Source organism: Lithobates pipiens, unplaced genomic scaffold, assembly GCF_037356315.1.
Source record: "Lithobates pipiens isolate NorthernLeopardFrog02 unplaced genomic scaffold, aLitPip1_a1.2 Scaffold_27, whole genome shotgun sequence".
Lineage (NCBI taxonomy): Eukaryota > Metazoa > Chordata > Amphibia > Anura > Ranidae > Lithobates > Lithobates pipiens.
The window spans coordinates 25,894,906-25,918,152 of NW_027507788.1; the positions used below are offsets into that span (position 1 = coordinate 25,894,906).

Sequence of the window (23,247 nt, forward strand, 5' to 3'; positions counted from 1 at the left end):
CCTGACAGGCTGCATGCCAGGATAAGTGTCTGATGGGATTTTGGGAGGGGGGCACTTTTTTTTCCGGCATTTAAATGTGATTTGACTTGTTTTTTTTCTTTTAGAATTTTTTTGCTGCAGCATGTTCTATACATGCTACAGATTCACCACTTTACAGGCAGACTAAGGGGACCGCCCCCCCCCCCCCCCCCCCGGCACTATATTTAAAGGAATTTTTCATTTGTTATTGTTGCACTTGAAGCATAATTAAAATCACTGCTCCTAAAAAAAAGATTGCTTAAAAAAAAAACATGTCCCCCAGGGCAGTAATAAGACCCCCATACCCCCTTTATGACCAATTACTTGAATATAAGCTTTCAAAATTGTCACTTTTCATTTTTCCTGTTTAACTCCAATGGGGTTCGCCATTTGAGTTAGAACTTTTTACCCTGTTCTGCTGCGAACTGAACAAGGGGGGTATGTCTAGTAATAAGTACCATCTCTATAGCTCACTGTACATTATTGTGATGGCCACTGGGGAAAATGTTCCTTATATTTGTGGTCAGTGGGAGAAATCTCTAAAAAGATCATTGTTTTCAGTGGGAACTCAAGGAACTCCTTGCCTAAGGAACCCCTAGCAACATCTGGAGAAACCCTAAGGTTCCACAGGACCCTGGTTGAGAAAGGCTGCTGTAACCTCTTACCCGCATCTCATCGGTTTCCTTTCTCCCCTCTTGTATTCTATTTCAGGTGCCTCATTTGATAAGAGTTCCCCCACCTGGGTGGCCTTGGCTCGGATCGCTTCCTTATGCAACCGCGCGGTCTTCAAAGCAGGAAATGACAACATTCCCGTTCTGAAGGTGTGTGCCTCGACGGGAGCTGTGTAGCATTGTGTCACTGTGTGTGGCTTCTCGTCTTGTCGTATGTCCCGCTTACCGTGTATGTGTCTCTGTATATCGGCCTCACTGCGTGTTATGCAAGAAGAGTGTTGGTGTCCATGGGTAACGGGGTACGTTTCTGCTCCCTAGAGGGATGTGGCAGGTGATGCCTCCGAATCGGCTCTCCTGAAATGCATTGAGCTGTCCTGTGGATCGGTTAAGGCCATGAGGGAGAAGTACAAGAAGGTGGCAGAGATTCCTTTCAATTCCACCAATAAGTACCAGGTGAGTGCAGGGCACCATTTATGCAAAGTCTATACAGGGCACCAGGAATGTCTATTTATTAAATAAAATAGGTCTGATGTGATTGCAAATGCCTCCAACCCTAACGCATATCAGAAAAACTTTTTGGTAACTGGTTGGGAATTTGATGGCACACAACAAAAAGGTTTAAAACATGACGAGTTTATTGTACAAGCATTAAAAGCCACAAGTAACATCAAAAATACATAATTCTATTGGGATCATGATATATCACCACAACAGATGACCAAAAGGATAAATGTTTTGAACCCCAAAGCGTTTCAATTCATCCAGAACCCTAATCGGGGTGTATACTGTCCAAGTGCCTGTGGTACATACTGTACTACTCTATATGGAAAATGTAGACATGGCCCATCCCAACAAGGGATCCCCAAAGGGCATGAGAACCCCAAAAGTGAACAATCTGGATGTCTTGAGCAGCATCCAACTGAGAGTCTATCTTAACCCCTTCCCGTCTAAGGGGTGAAACAAATCCCCCCCTCCCCCCCCCCCCCAAAAAAAACAAAAAAAAACATTTTTTTAAATGTAACTATATTTTTCTTGCTATTACCATAACCTTCCACCAAAGGACAACCCAAAACCAATTCTCCTGGATATTAAGGGGAACTCCACGGCAAAATGTAAAAAAAATAGCATGGGGTCCCCCCCTCCAAAAAAAAAACAAAACATTTTTTTAAATTTAACTATATTTTTCTTGCTTTTACCATAACTTTCCAAATCTATCACCAAAGGACAACCCAAAATCAATTCTCCTGGATATTAAGGGGAACTCCACACCAAAATGTAAAAAAAATAGCGTGGGTCCCCCCCCCTCCCCCCAAAATCAATACCAGGCCCTTCGAGTCTGGTATGGATTTTAAGGGGAACTCCAAGCCAAGATTTTTTTTTTTTTAAATGGCGTGGGGTCCCCCCCCAAAATCCATACCAGACCCTTATCCAAGCAAGCAGCCACGGCAGGCCAGGAAAAGGGAGGAGGGGTGGAGTGAGCGTCCCCCCTCCTGAACCATACAGGCCGCTTGCCCTCAACATGGGGAGGGTGCTTCAAAGCACCTTGTCCCCATGTTGATGGGGACAAGGGCCTCATCTCCACAACCCTTGCCCGGTGGTTGTGGGGGTCTGCAGGTGGGGGGCTTATCAGGATCTGGGAGACCCCTTTAACAAGGGGGCCCACAGATCCCGCCCCCCAATGTAAGAGGGTAGGCTTTGACAGCTGCTATATAGGCAAGGGTGGGGCCATCTGGTGACGTAACGGGGTGACTCAGCCCCCCTCTGACGTCATGTCGAGGTGGAGCTTTTTTCTTCTATTTTTTGGGTCTGGTCGCTGTGATTTAAAATGGATGGACATTGCAGGACACTTCATTTTGGACAATTCCTTTATTTATTTTTTTTAAAAAGCCTCCTGTTTTTAATTTTTTGACAGTTTTGTTTTGGTGAATAGGTAAAGGTACAATGCCTGATACCCATTCACATATTCACATTCGGGGGTGGGGGCCCCCCTCCCGCAGACCCCTACAACCACTGGGCAAGGGTTGTGGGGATGAGGCCCTTGCCCTCATCAACATGGGGACAAGGTGAGTTAGGGCCCCCCAAAGCACCCTTCCCATGTTGAGGGCAAGCGGCCTGGTAAGGTTCAGGAGGGGGGGGGCATTCGCTCATACCCCCCTTCTCTGGCCTGCCATGGCTGCTTGCTTGGATAAGGGTCTAGTATGGATTTTGGGGGGGACCTCCACGCTATTTTTTTGTTACATTTTTCCACGGGGTTCCCCTTAACCACTTCAATACACTGTGTTATATATACTACACTGCCTGTACTGACTGAATAGTCTATGAATATCTAATCTACACTAAATGCAGTTAAACAATTAAATAAACTACCACTAACTAACCTGCCTGCCTAATCTAGCTCAATCTATCTCCGTCCACAATCACACACTATCCACAGCCACTATGTAAGCAGCCTTATATTGTGTGGGGCGTGGACTTAGTCCCCCTGAGCCATGAGCCTTTGGCCGATAATGGCTCTAGCAGCGGCACGCTGTGATTGGCCAAAGCATGCAGGTCAGGTGCATGTGTTGGCCAATCATGAGACATCAATGCACTGCGAGATCGCGTGATTTCCCACCAACGCCCCATAATATTCCCTGTTCGGCGTACGCCCAATGTTCGAGGCGAACTTACATTCACCTTGAACATTGAGTTCACCCCTAGTGGTTAGTAGGAAGAATGCTCCTTACATTGGTGGTCAGTGGGAAGAATGTTCCTTAAATTGGTAGTCATTAAGTAGAATGCCCCTACCCTGATGTCAGTGGGAAGATGTTTACTTACATTGGTAGTCAATGAGAAGAATGCCCCCTACATGGTTGGTCATTAAGTATAATGCCCCTTACATTGGTGGTTAGTGGGAAGAATGTCCCTTACATTGGTGGTCAGTGGGAAGTTTGCCTCTTACATTGGTGGTCAATGGGAAGAGAATGCCCCAGTACAGATATCTAAAGGGATCATTGGTCAGTGGTTACAATTCTGAGGCAGAGATTGAGCATTGCTCAAGGAACTCCTAGTAACCTCTGAAAACACTCTGGTTGAGAAAGGCTGACATACCGTATTATCTCTGTCTACCTTAACTTCCTTACCGGCATTTTTCTCATTGGCTCTTCATTCCTGCCCCTCACCCTCCTGCTCTGCCTTTGTCGATCTCTCTCTGTACAGATTAGTCCCAGCTGCTGTAGGATCCCAGCCTAATCCTTCTTAACATTCATTTCATAATAACATAAAAGCTTTTTAACTCTGCCTCCCTGGACTGTCCCAGACCGCCGTGACTGCAGGTTGCTTGGGCCTAACCAATTCATGCCTGGAGTGTACAGCCTTGCCATGACCAAGCTGTGCTTACATTTCATTGTAACACCTAAATGTGAGGTTTTGTAAGATTTTTAAAGAGTATACAGGAAAATAGTTGAGAGCATATATGAGATTTTCTCCTCACTGTAACCAATAGAAAAGTATTCAGGTCTCAGAGAACCCTTTCTAAAAAATATTAATAGTGGGGTGGATATTGGAACATGCCCCTTGCATTAGTGGTCAGTGGCAAGAACGCCCCTTACAGTGGTTGTGAGAATGCCTTCTTTACAGATAGCTAAAAATTGGTGTAATTCTATTGAATTTGCCAAGTGGCGTTGGCCTAATTAATATTGAATGCCCCTACCTTGATGGTCAGTGGGAAGAGTTTTCCTTACATTGGTAGTCAGTGAGAAGTATGCCCCCTACATGGTTGGTCATTAAGTATAATGCCCCTTACATGCATCAAGACACCTGGTAGAGGTTGTCATGATGCACAAATGCATTATGACAACCTCTACCAGGTGTCATGATGCATTTGTGAAGACACGGTTTAGTAGTAATGTACATAGTCCCTTATATTGAGCCATGCACTAACTATCGTAAGATCTTCTTAACTAATCATTATATCTGCTTCTTGCCATTTCTTCCTTAACAGCTGTCAATCCATGAAACCGAGGACCCCAATGATAACCGTTACATGCTGGTAATGAAGGGAGCCCCAGAAAGGATTCTGGATGTCTGCTCCACCATCATGATCCAAGGCAAAGAGCAGCCGTTGGACGATGAGCTGAAAGAGGCTTTCCAGAATGCATACATGGAACTGGGGGGACTTGGCGAGAGAGTATTAGGTGTGTAGACTTGTAACACTGGGGAAACTGGAAAAGGAAACTAGGACCAGGTTTTTGAAAGTGTCTGAAGGAAGAACTATCTTTGTGTTGCCACCCAATCTCCTCCTTCCTTTTTTCCCATTCATTTTCCAGTTAGTCCTAGCAACATAATATTGTATAACTAACTGGCTGCCATGGGCAAAACAGATACTGCCGAAAATCATTATCCGAAAATAGGGTTATCAGCATTTTGCCAAAAGTGCCGATAATGGCATCCTGCATCAAACTGACTTCAATGCGAAATCGCATCCTATTGACTTCAATGCAAAAATTCCCCCTATTGACTTCAATGCCAAATTGCGTCCTATCAACTTCAATCCAAAAAAGCCTGCCACATTAATTTAAAGTGGAAGTAAACTCCCCTATCGTTTTCAGCCAAGGAAGCTGCCATCTTTCCCTCTGTTTAATCTTCAACTGCTATGGTGCTGCACATGTGATTCGTTATGACACCAGCCATTGGATGGTTTGATAGTTTGGCTGAGAGCACAGCCAATGTGCAATTAGCATTCCCGGCATGCCTTTTTTTTTTTTTTAACGGTTTTAAATTGATGGGTTTACTTCCACTTGAATTTTACCTATTTTTCTTTTTTTTTTTGTGCATCTTGAATTTTCGGTTTCGGCACCGGAATTTTTATTTCGGTGCACCACTAGCAGATACCCCTTCTTTCTGGCATTTTCAGTGATGAGACCCATAATAATGTTGAGTGCGAGAGAAATTCTAAATCTTTCGTATTACTGTCTCTTATTAAAAATTACAGACAAAGGATCTTCTTCATCTTGGTAGACTAGCCCTATCAAGGCAAGAATGACCCTTTTACCACATTGTCAGTGTTTCCTAGATACTATGGTCAGCAATGTTATTTTGTCAGGGGAGCTCCTCTTTTAATAATAAATCAATAAGCCTAATTTATTTATTTTTTTATTATCTTCTTACCTCCAGGCTTTTGCCACTACTACTTCCCAGAGGAGCTGCACCCAAAGGGCTTTGCTTTTGATACCGAGGACCTTAATTTCAGCACTGAGAACCTGTGCTTTGTGGGGCTCATGTCTATGATTGACCCACCTAGAGCAGCAGTGCCTGATGCTGTGGGAAAGTGCAGAAGTGCAGGCATCAAGGTAAGCAGAGTAGGCTGAACAAAAAATATTGATGTAGTAGGGGATCCCAGTTTTCCGAAGGTTGAGGATGTGAATATGATAGGAGGTCTTGCGACAAGCGTTTTTTTTTTTTTCTCTACCTATGGTCCAGGACCTAAACGTAGACCGTCACACCAACCTGATGAAAAACCAAAACCATGTGCTAACAAATGCAAAGTAAATCAATGCGTTGAAGCTTTCCCATTTTTTTTTCTTTAAAGCTGAACTCTGAGCAGATCTTAAAAATAAAAATAAATTTAGTTCTGTATTTATTTTCGGCATTAAAAATGCATATTTCTTCTGTATTCTTATCTTTTAAGGCATTGAGATGGGAAAAGACTAATAAATGTTTAAAATTGAGTATACAGTGCTCGTGCTCATTTACTAATTATTTTCCTTAGGTTATCATGGTAACTGGAGATCATCCAATCACAGCAAAGGCAATTGCCAAGGGAGTGGGCATCATCTCAGAGGGTAATGAAACAGTGGAGGACATTGCAGCCAGACTCAACATCCCCGTCTCCCAGGTTAATCCCAGGTATGGTAAAAAGATGCAACCAGCCAAGGTAAAGAGATGAAGAAAAAACACGAGATAGACAGCATGATAGGTGACAAAATGGAAAATAGAACCGTCACAAAATCCCGTCCAACCTCTCAAAGAACAAACTTACCGATCAGGCTTTTTCTGGCACATTTTCTTTACAAGTTTAAATCAGTATTTTTTGCAAAAAAAAATACTTAAATTCACAAACATTATACATTTTTTTTTTTTGTTAGCAGACACCCTAGGGCAGTGATGGCGAACCTTGGCACCCCAGATGTTTTGGAACTACATTTCCCATGATGCTCATGCACGCTGCAGTGTAGTGGAGCATCATGGGAAATGTAGTTCCAAAACATCTGGGGTGCCAAGGTTCACCATCACTGCCCTAGGGAATAAAATGGCGATTGTTGCAAGTTTTTATCTTGCACGGTATTTGCACAGCGGTTTTGCAAACACAATTTTTTGGGGAAAAAATACACTTTAATGAATTAAAAACAAAACCCAATATTTACCCCAATGTTCTTGTATAATGTGAAAGATGATGTTAAGCCAAGTAAATAGATACCTAACATGTCACGCTTTAAAATTGCGCACACTCGTGGAATGGCGACAAAACTATGGTACCTAAAAAATCTCTATGATGATGCTTTAAACACCTTTACAGGTTACCTCTATTGAGTTATATTAGAGGTCTAGTTCTATAATTATTGCTCTTGCTCTAACGTTCGCAGTGATACCTCATATGTGTAATGTGAATACCGTTTACACGTGTGCGCTTCTGCGCTCGAGCACGGAGGGATGGAGGCTCTTTATTTTTAATTTTTTTCTTATTTATCTTTTTATGGCTGTCATTTTGTTGGAATTCCACATATTAGCTCATTTACATCAACAATTGCAAGAGACATTAAAGTGGTTGTAAACTCTGTTACACCACTTGTACCTACACTTGTGCCTATAATAACTCTTACCTGTAGGTACTGTAAACATCTTTAAAACTTGCACCGTTTAGGAGATATTTACTATAGGTGCTGCTGCCTATGTCATCAGCACATGTGCACTGAAGAAACGGCCCGCTGGTGCCATTTCTTCAGGACCCGTGCCGTGACGTCATCACAGCTCAGGCCAATCACAGTGCCAGAGCCCGCAAATGCGGAAGTAACTCTGGTGAAAGATGTCGGCCGTGGTAGCGGAGTGCATTGGAGGGCATAGTTTTAAGGTATTTCATAATGAGCTAGTATGTGATGTCTTGCAGGTTTTTTTTTTAATTTTTTTTTTGGGGGAGGGGGTCTTTTTTTTATTTTATTTTGGAACACCTTATCAGCTTGACTCTAAAATGCCTTTGTTGTAGAATGCAGAGATTAACTACTTGCCGACCAGCTGCTCTTGTTATACGGTGGCAGTTTGGCTCTCCTGTGCGAATCGCTGTAGCTGTATGGTGGCTTGCATAGGAGTAGTTGGGCTCTTGCTGCGGCAGCGTGCCCATAGGTCGGGGCGGACTTGACGTACAACGGGACTAGAAAAAGGAAGTTCAATAGCCAGTAGCCAATAGCTTCCGTCTCGTTCAGAGCTTGCGTCGTCTTTGGTTTTTTGTGATAGGAATTGGTTCTGTTGGAAATATTTAGAGCACATTCTATTTCTAGGGCCATCAGAATTTTCGGGAAAAAAAAGTCAGATGAGGCATACACGCGATCGGAATATACGGTGAAAAGCTTCTGTCTGACTTTTTCTGTCAGACATTCCGCTCGTGTGTATGCAGCAGTAGATTCCAACTCTCACTTTTAACCATATTGTTCAGAACTCTAGTTTTGATATACTTCTATCGTTTATTTTATATAAATACTGTGTGAGTGTGTGTGTATATATACACACACACAGTATCTCACAAAAGTGAGTACACACCTCACATTTTGTAAATATTTTATTATATCTTTTCATGTGGCAACAATGAAGAAATTTATATAAAATATACTGTATATATTTTTTTATTTGATATGTATATATACAGTATGTATATATACAGTATGTATGTGTGTATATATATATATATATATATATATATATATATATGTGTGTGTGTGTATATTCAGTATTTCACAAAATTGAGTACACCCTCACATTTTTGTAAATATTTTATTATAAATTTTCATGTGACAACACTGAAGAAATTACAGACGTTTGCTACAATGTAAAGTAGTTTGTGTACAGCTTGTCTAACTATGTAAATGTGTGGTCCCCTCAAAATAACTCAACACACAGCCATTAATGTCTAAACCGCTGGCAGTAAAAGTGAGTACACCCCTAAGTGAAAATGTCCAAATTGGGCCCAATTAGCCATTTTCCCTCCCCGGTGTCAAGTGACTTGTTAGTGTTACAAGGTCTCAGGTATGAATGGGGAGCAGGTGTGTTAAATTTGGTGTTATCACTCTCACTCTCTTACTGGTCACTGGAAGTTCAACATGGTACCTCATGGCAAAGAACTCTTTAAAGGATCTGAAAAAAAGAATTATTGGCCTACATAAAGTTGGCCTAGGCTATAAGAAGATTGCCATGACCCTGAAACTGAACTGTAGCACAGTGGTCAAGACCATACAGAGGTTTAACAGGACAGGTTCCACTCAGAACAGGCCTTGCCATGGTCGACCAAAAAATTTGAGTGCATGTGCTCAGCATCATATCCAGAGGTTGTCTTTGGGAATGAGACATATGAGTGCTGCCAGCATTGCTGCAGAGGTTGAAGGGGTGGAGGGTCAGCCTGTCAGTGCTCAGACCATATGCCTCACACTGCATCAAAATGGTCTGCATGGCTGTCGTCCCAGAAGGAAGCCTCTTCTAAAGATGATGCACAAGAAAGCCCGCAAACAGTTTGCTGAACACAAGACTATTCCAACATAACGACCCCAAAATCACCTCCAAGATCACCACTCTGCCTTGCTAAAGAAGCTGAGGGTAAAGGTGATGGACTGGCCAAGCATGTCTCCAGACCTAAACCCAATTAGCATCTGTGAGGTATCCTCAAATGGAAGATGGAGGAGCGCAAGGTCTCTAACATCCACCAGCTGTCGTCATGGAGGAGTGGAAGAGGACTCCAGTGGCAATCTGTGAGGCTCTGGTGACCTCCATGCCCAAGAGGGTTAAGGCAGTGCTGGAAAATAATGGTGGCCACACAAAATATTGACACTTTGGGCCCATTTTGTACATTTTCACTTAGGGGTGTACTCACTTTTGTTGCCAGCGGTTTAGACATTAATGGCTGTGTGTCAAGTTGTTTTGAGGGGGACAGAAAATGTACACTGTTATACAAGCTGTACACTCACTACTTTACATTGTAGCAAAGTGTCATTTTTTCAGTGTTGTCACATGAAAAGATGGAATAAAATATTTACAAAAATATGAGGGGTGTACTCACTTTTGTGAGATACTGTGTGTGTATGTGTGTGTATGCATGTGTATATATATATATATATATATATATATATAAAAAAATTTTTTTTTATTATGTGTAGAGTCTTATTTGGTACTAAATAGGTGTACTTAATAATTTTATTATTAATATTATTTTTTATTGACTGCCTTTAACCAACAGAGGGCACTCTGGGGATAACTGAATGGTGCCTACAAGACTTATATATATATAAAAACTACACACAGAATTTTTATATATATATATATATATATATATATATATATATATATATATATATATATATATATATATATATATATATATATATATATATAATGTGTGCAGCCAATGTGTGGTTAAAGGCAGCCAATAAAAAATAATATTAATAAAAAATATGAAACTAGCGGGTCTATGTACATTGGCCACTTTATTAAGTACACCTATTTAGTACCAAATAAGACTCTCTATAGCCTTTAGAACAGACTGTCTTCTTTGCAAAATGAAGTCAACAAGATGCTAAGCATGTTTCTTAGGGATATACAGTAAGTCCATCACCCTTATAGAATAACTGTTAGGCTAAACCACCGACTCAGGAAGCATCCATGGATTCTCCTGTATACATATACTATACAGTATGTCCAAAGGTCAATAAAAACTTGACCATCACACCTGATCTATAGCCATAAGTATGTGGACACCCATCCACATTTTGAGGTATTGCCAGTTAAGGGTACTGATAATGCTACAACATACACTTCATGCACTTTCAATCTTGTAGCAGATTTGAGGAAAGCCATTTTCTTTCCTAGCGAGACTGTTCTCTATTGTGCAAAGCCGGCTCCATAAAGAAATGGTTTGGTGTGAGGGAACTTGAGTGTTCTGCATACAGCCCTGACCTCAAGCCTTAAAATGGAATGCCAATTATAAACCAGGTCTTCTTGTCCAACATCAGTACCTGATGTTACAAATGCTCTTTTGGCTGAATGGGTACAAATTTCCCCAGACACACCAAAATCTTGTGAAAAGCCTTCCCAAAAGGGTGCAAACTAGAAGGGAGTAACTCCATAATAATATCCATGGTTTTGGAACAGAATGTCTAACAAGCTTATATATATAGGTGTGATGGTCTGGTGTTTTCAAAATTCTGACCATATAGTGTACCTACCAACTGTTCTTCATATGTAATCCAATGGACACAGAGAGAAGCACCTACTGTCTTTATAGTCATGATTGCTCATCGCTCAGCAATTTTTAATTTCTTAATAGGGATGCCAAGGCTTGTGTGATCCATGGCACAGACCTGAAGGACATGAGCAGCGAATATATGGATGAGATTCTTCAGAACCACACAGAGATTGTCTTTGCCCGCACATCCCCTCAGCAGAAGCTGATCATTGTGGAAGGATGCCAGAGACAGGTAAGGCCATTGTCATTCAATATACACCAATACGTGGAAGGGCATGATTTACTATTATGACATAATTAGACTTGGTGTTTAATAGGATGACCTACAGCTCCATCATCCCTTTACATTTCAAAAGCTATTGGAAACTATCTCACCAAAGTATAAACCACTATTGGTGGGGATTTTATAGTATGTATTGTTAGAGAAAAGTGGTGAGCCAATCCCTTGAAGGGGGGTGGTAATATTGTCAAGACAAGTACACAGGGTACCATTGCCATGGTTGCAAGGAAGATATTCATTTTTTTTTTTGACTGCAGGATAAAACAGGTTATTTTTAATAGCGCTAACTATACTGTTGTAGTCATTATCTGTTATATCTATCCTTAAATTGGAAGTGTTCCTTTAATTCTTTTGATTGACACCCTAGTGTTCTCCCAATTTAGGGTGCTATTGTAGCTGTGACTGGTGATGGTGTGAATGACTCTCCTGCCCTGAAGAAGGCCGACATTGGGGTGGCTATGGGCATTGCTGGCTCTGATGTCTCCAAACAGGCTGCTGACATGATTCTTCTGGATGATAACTTTGCTTCAATCGTCACTGGTGTCGAGGAGGGTAAGTGGCCACTTTGTAAAATATAGGCTACACTCTATATGAATATAGACTGCCACTTGTGTTAACGCTGTCCACTCATCAACAGGTCGCCTTATCTTTGACAATCTGAAGAAGTCAATTGCCTACACCCTGACCAGTAACATTCCAGAGATCACCCCCTTCCTGCTCTTCATTATGGCCAACATCCCCCTGCCTCTGGGCACCATCACCATCCTGTGCATTGATCTGGGCACTGACATGGTGAGTAGGCCATGGTGGCTCATTGGTGAAAGTGAGAGAAAAGAATATTTGGTACCCAGTGCAATCAAAGAGATTCCAGAACAGATTAGAACCAGGATGGCTACCAGGTGCAGTCCATCCAATGACCCAGTATATGCAAGCTATTGACAGTCTGCCAAGCCTAAAGAAAAGAGGGATGTACAAAGAAAAATGAAGGCTTCCATTGGTGACCTTTCCTTTCCTGCTGAAAATGCTCATTGTCTTGTTGCCATGGCTCTGGCTTCAATACTCTGAGTTACTGACCCAGAACAGATATGACAATAAGGACTTTCCTCCAGTTCTTCCGACTTGTCAATTAGTTTCCAGGTCAGCGACTCACAAAGTATTATAATCAAAGGGCCAGCCAGGCAATTTGAATAAGGAGTCCAGCAATGGCTGCCCACACTTTTTGCACAGATGCACTTCAAAGCAGACACATATTTAAAGTAAACCTGTCAGAACCATAATGGTACTGAACAGGCTGCAGCACCACATTGATGACCCTATAGCTCGCAGGGTAACCTGAATCTTGGAAACCTGGGACCTGCCATTTTCTTCATAGGTGCTTTGCATTGCGACGGTCAATAGGTACATGCCTGTTGGGGGAGGGATGCAGCTGAACTGAACATACACTACCAGAAAATGTTAAAACTGGCATGTAACAGTGACTGGTTTTAGGGTGCCAGATATGTCACCTAAAGGTACGGACTGCCTGTTCACTATTATTATGGTAATGCCAGCCTCTCTTTAAAAATGGTGGGATTGTGAAAAAGAACATGCATCAGGTGCATTGGGGGTCTCCCCCTTGGACTTTTAAATGGCAGAAGAAAGAGTAATAGGGGTAAAAATAAATAAAAAGGCACACAAGTGCCAACTTTATTGGTATATAGAGATAGAAAAAATATATATTGCGTACAAACACAATCAAATTTAAGATGAAGAAAATCCTGCATACATCTGTTATCCAGTCACATGACCAGTACCCAGTCACATGACCAGTACACTACCACTACTAGCATTGGTCACTGCAGTTAATTTTTAGGCAAAGCTTAAGATTGTTTGGCTATGTTTGACTGTCAGTTACTCAAAAGCCTTTAGCACAGGGTTTTCAAACTCAATTTAGTTGCAGGCCACATTATGGTTGCCCTTTAAAGGGCCGGTTGTATCTGTAAGACTTATATATATATATATATATATATATATATATATATATATATATATATATATATATATATATTAAATAATTGCATCTGCACTGGATTATTATTGGTTTTAATAATAACTTAAGACTTAAGCTGTGAAGGGTAGGTGCAGACAGGCACCGAGCCAACTTAAACTCCTGTAGCAGGTGATGCAAGTCTGAAAAGGAGGGTCACACACTGCTGGTATTGTCCTGCCAAGGTGTTCTGTCTGAGCAGTCTCCAATAACATTTCTTGTGGATACCAGTGGCGTCCTTTTCAACTGGCATAGAATTGTATTATTCTCATAATAAATATAAGCAGAGCACCTCACCGCCTCCTTCCCCTTACCTCAAATGTCAAGAGCCCCCCCCCCCATAATCAGAAGTCCGAGTCCATGACTTTTCCTTACATCACAGTGTACTCCTCCTTACCTTGTGCTGTTGCCGGGAAGAAGCTGGGGACAGAGCTAGGAAGTAGAAAGTGCCGGGTTTGGAGGAGGACTAGGGGAGGGCTGGAATCAGCTGAATGCTGAGACCAGAGGAGGCGGTGGTGGTGCCATAGCTGCACAGAGAGGACCTGGATCTGTAGGGGGAACCCTCTCTTCTCTGCTTCTGACTGCTGAGACATGGGGGCAGACAAGTCTTGGAAAAGTGCAGGCTCTGGCAGAGAAGTTATGCCCTCCTCTCTGCTGCCAACTGCTGAGACAAGGTGGGGGTGGTAATGAGGGGGGTGCCACAGCTGCACGAGAGGTGCAAGCGCTACATGAAATGGCCTGGCAGGTCACCTGTTTTGACACATGTGCTTTAGCAGGAATCATGTGACCTTCACAACTGCACCTTTACCACCCTCCACATGAGTTACTAAAGTCAGTTATGGAATTGCAGTGAGTAAACAGCATTGAGGATGGGCAGATCTGGGATTGAGGATGGCCAAAGGAATCACATTTAATATGATAAAATCTCACAAAATGCTAAAAAAAAAAAAAACATGTTGAAAAGATTGGATCCATATTACTGGACGTACATGAGAGAGGAACCAGCAATGGATAGACATTTGGTTAAACAATGGCAGATTGAGTGTCTCCCCATTCCTTTTGGTCTAATCTGGAGCACATTATGTATGGTCAAATTGATGCATGGTCTGACCAAGTTGTTTTGAATACATCTTACATTGCAATGCACCATATTCAATAAGGATTGTATAAATTCCATCTCCAGGTTCCTGCTATTTCCCTGGCCTATGAAGCAGCTGAGAGCGACATTATGAAGCGACAGCCAAGAAATCCTCGTACAGACAAACTGGTGAATGAAAGATTAATCAGCATGGCGTACGGGCAGATTGGTGAGGCCTCATCTCAGATCGTTGCTAAAAATCCTATCTCCTTAAGGTGATTTTCTTTGATTGTCACCTGTAACTATGTCTCCACCACTTTTAGGTATGATTCAGGCTCTTGGTGGCTTTTTCTCCTATTTCGTCATCCTGGCAGAAAATGGTTTCTTGCCATCTCACTTGGTGGGCATTCGGCTAAACTGGGATGACAGGACGTGTAATGACCTGGAAGACAGCTATGGCCAGCAGTGGGTGAGTTGTGAGCTCTTTCCTAAGAAGTATGGCCTATACTTCTCAGGCCTTTTTAATTTTAGCCCATCATAGTTGCGCTGATCCCTTTATATTTGTTATAGCCTATACCAGTGATGGTGAACCTTGGCACCCCAGATGTTTTGGAACTACATTTCCCATGATGCTCATGCACTCTGCAGTGTAGTTGAGCATCATGGGAAATGTAGTTCCAAAACATCTGGGGTGCCAAGGTCCGCCATCACTGGCCTATACTAACATTATAGTTTCTAGTGGAAGGTTAGTTTGGATTTGTATCTATTACCAATGGACTTTTGCCTTTGCAAAGGAACTCGGAATGGCCCCAAAACACCTATTTTAAAATTTCATGCAATAATTACAGACCCTTAAATGGGCACTTAGCTGTCTATGGGCCATCAGAATCTCAAGCACACAACCTGTTGGGAGGGAAAGTTATAAGCCCACCAAATATAACTAAACTAGACTACTGTAAAACACATGTATTTAGTGGCTTATCTGTGCCAGGCCATTTTTTGGTCATATATGATGCCGAATTGTATTTATTTTTTAGGCTAGAGGAGGGTATAGGGCAGTGATGGTGAACCTTGGCACTCCAGATGTTTTGGAACTACATTTCCCATGATGCTCAACTACACTGCAGAGTGCATTAGCATCATGGGAAATGTAGTTCCAAAACATCTGGGGTGCCAAGGTTCGCCATCACCGGTATAGGGGAATATTAAGAGAAACTATCATGGCTGTTGGTGATTTTATTTTCAATAAAAAAAAAAAAAACTTTTTGGTACAAAAAACAAAACTGTAATAATCTGTGAACATAAGGTAGGGAAAAAGGGGCATGAATAATAAAAGTGACCCTGTACCTAAAAATAAACTGCCACAAAAAAAAAAAAAAAAAAGTGTCTACAAAAGAATGTGAATACTTACCTCTCCTGCTGTCCACGGTGCCAAATGTTGATGAGGAATCATTCCCCAAAGTCTGCTGGGAAACCAGTACCTCTGGGAGTGTCAATCTCCTGTGTCCACAGCGGGAACTTTGTAGTTCCTGTCGATGCCCGCATCAGTGCTTTGTCCTATAGTGCTGTGTAGGTCAGTGGGAGGAACCCTAGAACACAGCGGGGAGGGGGACACGGGTGATTGACACTCTTGAAAGTGTTGGTTTCCCAGCAGATTTTGGGGGGGGGGGGGGCAATTCCTCATCATCAAAGCTATGTTTACTAGCATGGAAAGCAGAGGGGGTAAATTATTTTTTTATTCTTATTTTTTAGGGAGTTTCATGTTTGAAATGGGGTTGCATTAAGTCAACTAAGGTTAGCCAAAGAATATTCATAGGTCAAAAAGGTATGACTTTACAAGGTTGCTGCATTTAGAGGTGGAACACCCCCCCCCCCCCAAAAAAAAAAAATTTAAAGTCAGCAGCTACAAATACTGTAGTTTCTGACTTTTACTATCCAGTGGTATCCTCCCCTGAGTTGATTTTTGAATCGCCTCTCGCGGAGGGCTGCCATCACCATCTTGGCTAAGGGAAACTGGCCGTAAAGCTTTGCGCAAATCGCGTTGTGCTTTTTCAATGGGCCAGCTGTGGGGTGGAAGGAGGAGGGCTTTAAACAAGCATATTATAGGACAAGCCTTATGATCTGTTCTACAACAGTTGTATACAATTACAATATAACAAAATAGTTACATTGTTTCCATTAGTGACATAAACAACAAGCTGTTACAGTGATCAGTAAAGTAGGTAGCTACGGCAGCGGCTAAGAGGTGTACACATGCTGTAGCTACGGTGGTGGGCGCTACTGCCTGCCATTCGTGGCCTATTCAAGTGAATGGAGCCGCTCTGCAAGCAGCATGAAACCACATGCAATGCACGTGGTTAGAGGGAACTTATTCAGGGTCCAAGTGATTAAAGTAGGCAATGAGAAGGTGATATAAAGCCTCCTCACGGCCTTTGAAATGATCTGAGCACAGCATGGGTGTCTTGTAGGATTTAATAGGGGATGGCTTTACTAAAGTCCTTCTGGGCATACCCAATATGTCCTTGGCTCGCAATTCAAATTCACTTTGTAGCGTTAAACATAACTGATAAAGGAAATGTATATACGTCTGTTAGAAACCCAATGGGGGACTAACATTATTATATTGTAATACTTTTTCCCTTCTCTGTGCTTTAGACATACGAGCAGCGCAAGATTGTGGAATTCACTTGTCACACTGCCTTCTTCGTCAGTATTGTGGTTGTACAATGGGCTGATGTCATCATCTGTAAGACCAGGAGAAACTCGGTATTCCAGCAGGGCATGAAGTAAGGGAATACGCATGAACATTACCCATTCTCTGTTGCATGCCAATGCAAGGCCATCCAGTGCCCAGGGAGAAGATGCTGGGACTATACTTCTGCTGTTGGGTGGACAGTAGTAGCAGCCAGTGGCGTAACTAGAACCTTCAGGGCCCCGATGCAAGAAACCATGAAGGGCCCCCCTGAACCCCAGTCAGGGCCCTTCCCTCAGAGTCCGGCGGTGGAACTCCAGGGCGTGGTCACAGGTATGACCTTTGTGAGCCCTGTAGTTCCACCACTGGTATCAGTAGTTTTTTTTTATTATTATTATTTTTTATTTTTAAGTTCCCCATTGGGGGACTGTCCCTAGGCAGGATGGGGTCCCCGTCCCCAGAAGAGATGAGGTCCTTTTCTCCAGGGCAGATGAAGTTACTGCCCCCAGGTGAGAAGGGGTCCCTGTCCCCAGGGGAGGTGGGGTTCCCTGTCCCCACGCGAGAAGGGGTTCCTGTCCCCAGGGGGAGATGGAGGATGGGGTCCTCTCACTCACCATGAGTGGGGGGGGGGACAGATATCGGACTGAGCGGCAATGCATGGAGCAGGAGAGGGGTACTCTGAGGACCCGGCCGAGGACACAGGTCATGCGGGGAATGCACAACTAAAGAGCAGCCAGTGCGATAGTCGAGCATGGAGCTCTGCTAGTCACCCTCCACCTCCAGCCACCCGTGTGCATGGTGCACTGGTACCCTTAGCTGCCTATGCTGCTGCCGGCCATATGCAGAGGGGGATGCATGGGCCCCCTGCATCACAGGGCCCGGTTGCGGTCGTAACTGCTGCACCCTCTATAGTTACGCCCCTGGTAGCAGCCTCAGTCAAATGCCCCACTGCCACTCTGTAAGGTGCCAAAAATGTGGGAGCAGACCCAGCCCAGGACATGGTTGTCTGCCTGTTGGGCACCAGGGCAGGACATTAGCAGGTCAGAGTAGACTTGGTGGTGCTGCTGCACCCCCACCACATAAACAGTATGCCTGGGGCATCTGCCCCTTCTCCACACCCCTCATCCTGGCCGTGCTCCAGTATTGTTAAGAAAAAACACCTGCTTGCACCTGTAGATAATGAGACATGGCTTTGTACAGCCGTGGGCAAAGGTTTTGAGAATGACACAAATAGAAATTTTCACAAAGTCTGCTGCTTCAGTGATTTTTTTTTTTTTTCATCTCTTGTCAGATGTTACTATGGTATACTAATGTATAATTACAAGCATTTCATAAGTGTTTATGCAAAAAGTCTATATTTGTAATGTTGACCCTTCTATTTCAAGACCTTTGCAATTCGCCCTGGCTTGCTGTCAATCAACTTCTGGGCCACATCCTGACTGATGGCAGCCCATTCTTGCATAATCAATTAATCAATGCTTGGAGTCTGTCAGAATTTGTGGGGTTTTTTTTGTTCAACCACCTCTTGAGGATTGACCACTCAATGGGAGTAAGGTCTGGGGAGTCTCCTGGCCATGGACCGAAAATTTTGACGTTTTGTTCCCCAAGCCACTTAGTTATCCCTTTTGCCTTCTGGCAAGGTGCTCCAACATGCTGGAAAAGGCATTGTTCGTCACCAAGCTGTTGGATGGTTGGGAGAATTTGCTCTCTGGGGATGTTTTTGTACCATTCTTTATTTATGGCGTTGTTTTTAGGAAAAATTGTGAGTGAGCCCACTCCCTTGGCTGAGAAGCAACCCCACACATGAATGGTGTCAGGATGAGTTACTGTAGGTATGGCACAGGACTGATGGTAGTGCTCACCTTTTCTTCTCTGGAGAAGGTTTTTTCCAGATGTCCCAAACAATTGGAAAGGGGATTCATTGGAGAAAATGACTTTACCCCAGTCCTCAGCAGTCCAATCCCTTTACCTTTTGAAGACAATCAGTCTGTCCCAATGTTTTTCCTGGAGAGAAGTGGCTTCTTTGCTGCCCTTCTTGACACCAGGTCATCCTCCAAAAGTATTCGCCTCACTGTGCGTGCAGATGCACTCATGCCTGCTGCCATTCTTGAGCACGCTCTGCCCTGCTGGTGCCCCGATCCTGTAGCTGAATCAACTGTAGGGGGTGGTCCTGGCGCTTGGTGGATTTTCTTGGGCGCACTGAAGTCTTCTTCACAAATGCAGTGGAAATGTTTTCTTGGGGATTAAATTAATTTTCATGGCAAAGAGGGACATTGAAATTCATCTGGTCACTCTTCATAACATTCTGGAGTATATGCAAATTGCCATCATAAAAACCGAGGCAGCAGACTTGGTGAAAATTAATATTTGTGTCATCCTCAAAACTTTTGACCATGGCTGTAGTGCAGTCGTTGGGTAGACCTATTAAACATGATCGTTCCCAATGTAGTAAGAAAAAAGTCACCCCCTGTATTAAGGGGTTAAATCTCATGTTACATTTAACCCTAGGATCATTCATATATTTACCCTTTCAGATATGTGGTCAGTAAATGCAAGGATTAAAACACAACAACACACAAAGAATGTAATAAAAAGATTTACTTAGCTTTGATTAAAGATGTATACAGATGATACTATACAGGATAAATACAGCATATTCAATCCAGGGGAGTCACAAGCTCATTTTATAAATGAGCTACCTAGATTAGACAGCCAGGCTTCCGCCTTCCTCAAAATTCGAAACTAGTCATCCAGTCATATTTATATGGTAGTGAAGACAATAACTACAACTGATGAAAAGAAAAGGTCAAAGGTTCCCAACTTCCCATAGCATAATGAAGCAGATTCCTCATGCATTAAACATGTTGTATATAGATATAAGTAATCACTCTTAACTATTCTTATAATTCAATAACTAAAGTTATATATGAATTTAGACCCATAATACACCCCCCCCCCCATTTAGATGTGCAGCTTTCTACCTCAACATCTTACCAGAGATGCCTTCATTTCATGTTCTATGTAGATTTCAATGAATTACAAAAGCAGGGGAATGAGAACTTTTGGAAGGTCTGCACTGTATATAGTGTACTGTCATCACAGTTACAAGAAAAATTTGACAGTTTTATTGGGCAGATTTACAGAAACATAACTGGCTGTAGACTAAAAGGGAAATATGGTTTGTGTGGCATTTAAATAGATCAATTATTATTAGGAAAATTTGAGTTAATGGATTGTATATACAGTATCTACTCTCTTGATAACCCTGAGCTTTTGTTTGTCATTGCAGGAATAAAATCCTAATTTTTGGTCTTTTCGAAGAAACCGCATTAGCAGCTTTCTTGTCGTATTGCCCTGGAATGGACATTGCATTGAGAATGTACCCACTAAAGTAAGTGTGTTGTGTGGCCAGGTTTAGTTTTGATGGGTGTGTGACAATAAAGGAAACCTGTCATGGAATTTATCTGCTGGCTTCCATGAAAAATAGGATTTTTTCATCATACTTACCTGTAAAATCCTTTTCTTTGAGTACATCATGGGACACAGAGTTAGGCTAATATTCATTACCTGCTGGGTTATACTTCATCTCCAGATGAAGGACACTGGTAGACCAAAGGTCTTTAGACAGGAAGTGATCCCCTATATAACCTCTCCCATACAGGAAGTACTTCAGTTTTGTAGCAAGCACTGAATCTTCAAAAAGAGGGGAGGGACCTCTGTGTCCCATGATGTACTCAAAGAAAAGTGTTTTACAGGTAAGTATGATGAAAAAAAAATTCCTAATTTTATTTGATACATCATGGGACGCAGAGTTAGGCTAATATTCATTACCTGCTGGGACGTCCCAGAGCAATAGCCTTGAGGGGAGGGAGACACCCTGCCAAACAATAGCCATCAGACCTTATACGGCAGTCTGCAGTACACCGCAGCCAAAAGCCGAATCCTCTGCTGCTTGAACATCCACTTGAATAACATTTTGTGAACGTATGCACTGAAGACCATGTTGGTAGCCTTACAAATCTGAGCCACAGATACCTGATGGCAAAAAGCCCAGGAGGATCCTACACCCCTGGAAGAATGAGCTCTTACCCTAAATGGAGGAGCTTTACATTTCAGACCATAGCCCTGAATGACCAATTGACAGACCCAATTGGCAATGGAAGCTTTTTGGAAGCTACCTGCCCCTTCTTGGGTCCTCTTGGTAAAACAAAAAAAGAAGTCTGGTCCTCGAATCTTTGCAGATCTAGACAAATAAAACTTGACTGCCCGGACAATGTCCAAAGATTGCAGTCGTCTCTCTTCTGCCGAATGAGCCTGAGAGAAAAAAGAAGGCAAAATAATGTCCTGATTTAAATGAAAGGCCGACACCACAAAGGATGGAACAGGTGGTAACAGGACCCTGTCGCGGTGAAAGATCAAGTACGGTTCCCTGCATGAAAGAGCCGCCGACGTAGACACACTTCTAGCCGAGGTGATGGCCATCATGAAGGCAAGCTTGCGTAACAGCAAGTCTAATGGAACTTCCTTGATGGATGGATGGTTGTTTCTGTAACACAGACAGCACCAAGTTCAAGTCCCAGAGACACATAGGTGACCTGATGTGGGGAAGCAAGCGAGTTGCCGTCTGCATAAAGGTTTGAACCAGTGAATGGGAGGCTAAAGGCCTTTGGAAGAATACTGCTAGGGTCGAAACCTCTGATGATACTCAAAGCCAATTTGATTTCAACAGCTGACAGTAGAAAAGAGAATTTTCCCAATCATGCATTTCCGAGGATGCCATTTTGTAGCTTCACACCAAGCAATATAAGTCTTCCAGACCTTATGATAGATCTTCTTGGTGACAGCTTTTCTAGTATTCACTAGGGTAGACACCACTGGTCCCAAGATTCCACAGTCCTTTAACACCCTGGCTTCAATAGCGATGCTGTCATATTTAGAGAGACTGTAAATTCTCTGCTCTGTGTCCCACAGCTACTTTTGGAAGCACTGCATACTTGGCATATACAGCTTGAATAAGCTGGCTGTGCGCCGGAACATTCTGCACATGCACAGCGAATGGACGTGGCTGTATTTGCGTAAGACGCAAATCTTTGTATGTCCAGATAAAGGCTACAGCGCATGTGCAACGAAGCCGCATGCGCCATGACTGCCAAACAGACTGAGAAGTTCAGCAGCGCACGTGCGCCATGGCCACCAAACAACTGCTGAGCACAGTGGCACTCTTGCGAACGCATGTGCGCCATGGTGAACCAAGGTGAAATGGCGCACCGTCGTGTGCCATCATATAGGTAAAAAACAGCCAGCAAAAAAAAAGGTACACTTTGCAAACACCCACAGCTAGCCCAAAACTTCCCTGTATGGTCACTGCACACAGGTCTCCAGCCTCTAGCTAGCTTGACTGATTGTTACAATCACTGGGACACCCCACAATAATAATAATAAAGGGGTTTCACTTACCCGTCCAGGCGCAGGGCAGCTAAGAAACTAATAGCCCAATCTTCACCCTTCACACTTTATGCTTTTTTTAGGCCATAGAAATGGATCCCTACCATGAAGGGATCAATTGGTTGTTTGCCCCCTCCCCCACCACAGCTAAAGGTTCCTAGCCTCCCCTCTTCATCTGTACAGTCAAGTATTTCACTCTATCAACACAACAACTGTGAATGTGAACCTGTAATCATTGCACCTCAGGGCATGGGCATCAAATGGAAGTAAACCTGTCATGACAAATATTCAGGCTGTCATTGTTGACCTCCTTCTGGAAATGCTATTTGGCTGACATTTATGTGGATGCATTGGCTTTAATACTTTTTGAGTCATTGACCTGGAGCAAGTATGCAGATCAGTAAACTAGGAGAAAACTAATTTACATACTTTTCTGCATCTGTGTCTCAAAGCGTTGAAGGGAGAACTTCAGCAAGAACAGCCATGTGCCTAGCATTTTTTACGAAGCTTTATCAGCATTGGCTGTGTCTGTTTCTCCCATGACAAATCTTCTTTAA

The 23,247-nt window shown here is 42.8% G+C and overlaps 1 protein-coding gene across 1 annotated transcript in view; it reads left to right on the forward strand.

Annotated features, from left to right (window-relative positions):
* Positions 1-23,247, forward strand: part of ATP1A3 (ATPase Na+/K+ transporting subunit alpha 3) — a 116,747-nt gene that overhangs the window by 87,984 nt on the left and 5,516 nt on the right. The window contains exons 10-21 of the mRNA XM_077456651.1: positions 730-839; positions 1,008-1,142; positions 4,672-4,864; positions 5,844-6,019; positions 6,439-6,575; positions 11,251-11,401; positions 11,833-12,001; positions 12,087-12,241; positions 14,659-14,782; positions 14,877-15,022; positions 17,209-17,339; positions 20,535-20,636. Coding sequence (XP_077312777.1) covers positions 730-839; positions 1,008-1,142; positions 4,672-4,864; positions 5,844-6,019; positions 6,439-6,575; positions 11,251-11,401; positions 11,833-12,001; positions 12,087-12,241; positions 14,659-14,782; positions 14,877-15,022; positions 17,209-17,339; positions 20,535-20,636 — 1,729 coding nt within the window. The remainder of the gene's footprint in view (positions 1-729; positions 840-1,007; positions 1,143-4,671; positions 4,865-5,843; positions 6,020-6,438; positions 6,576-11,250; positions 11,402-11,832; positions 12,002-12,086; positions 12,242-14,658; positions 14,783-14,876; positions 15,023-17,208; positions 17,340-20,534; positions 20,637-23,247) is intronic.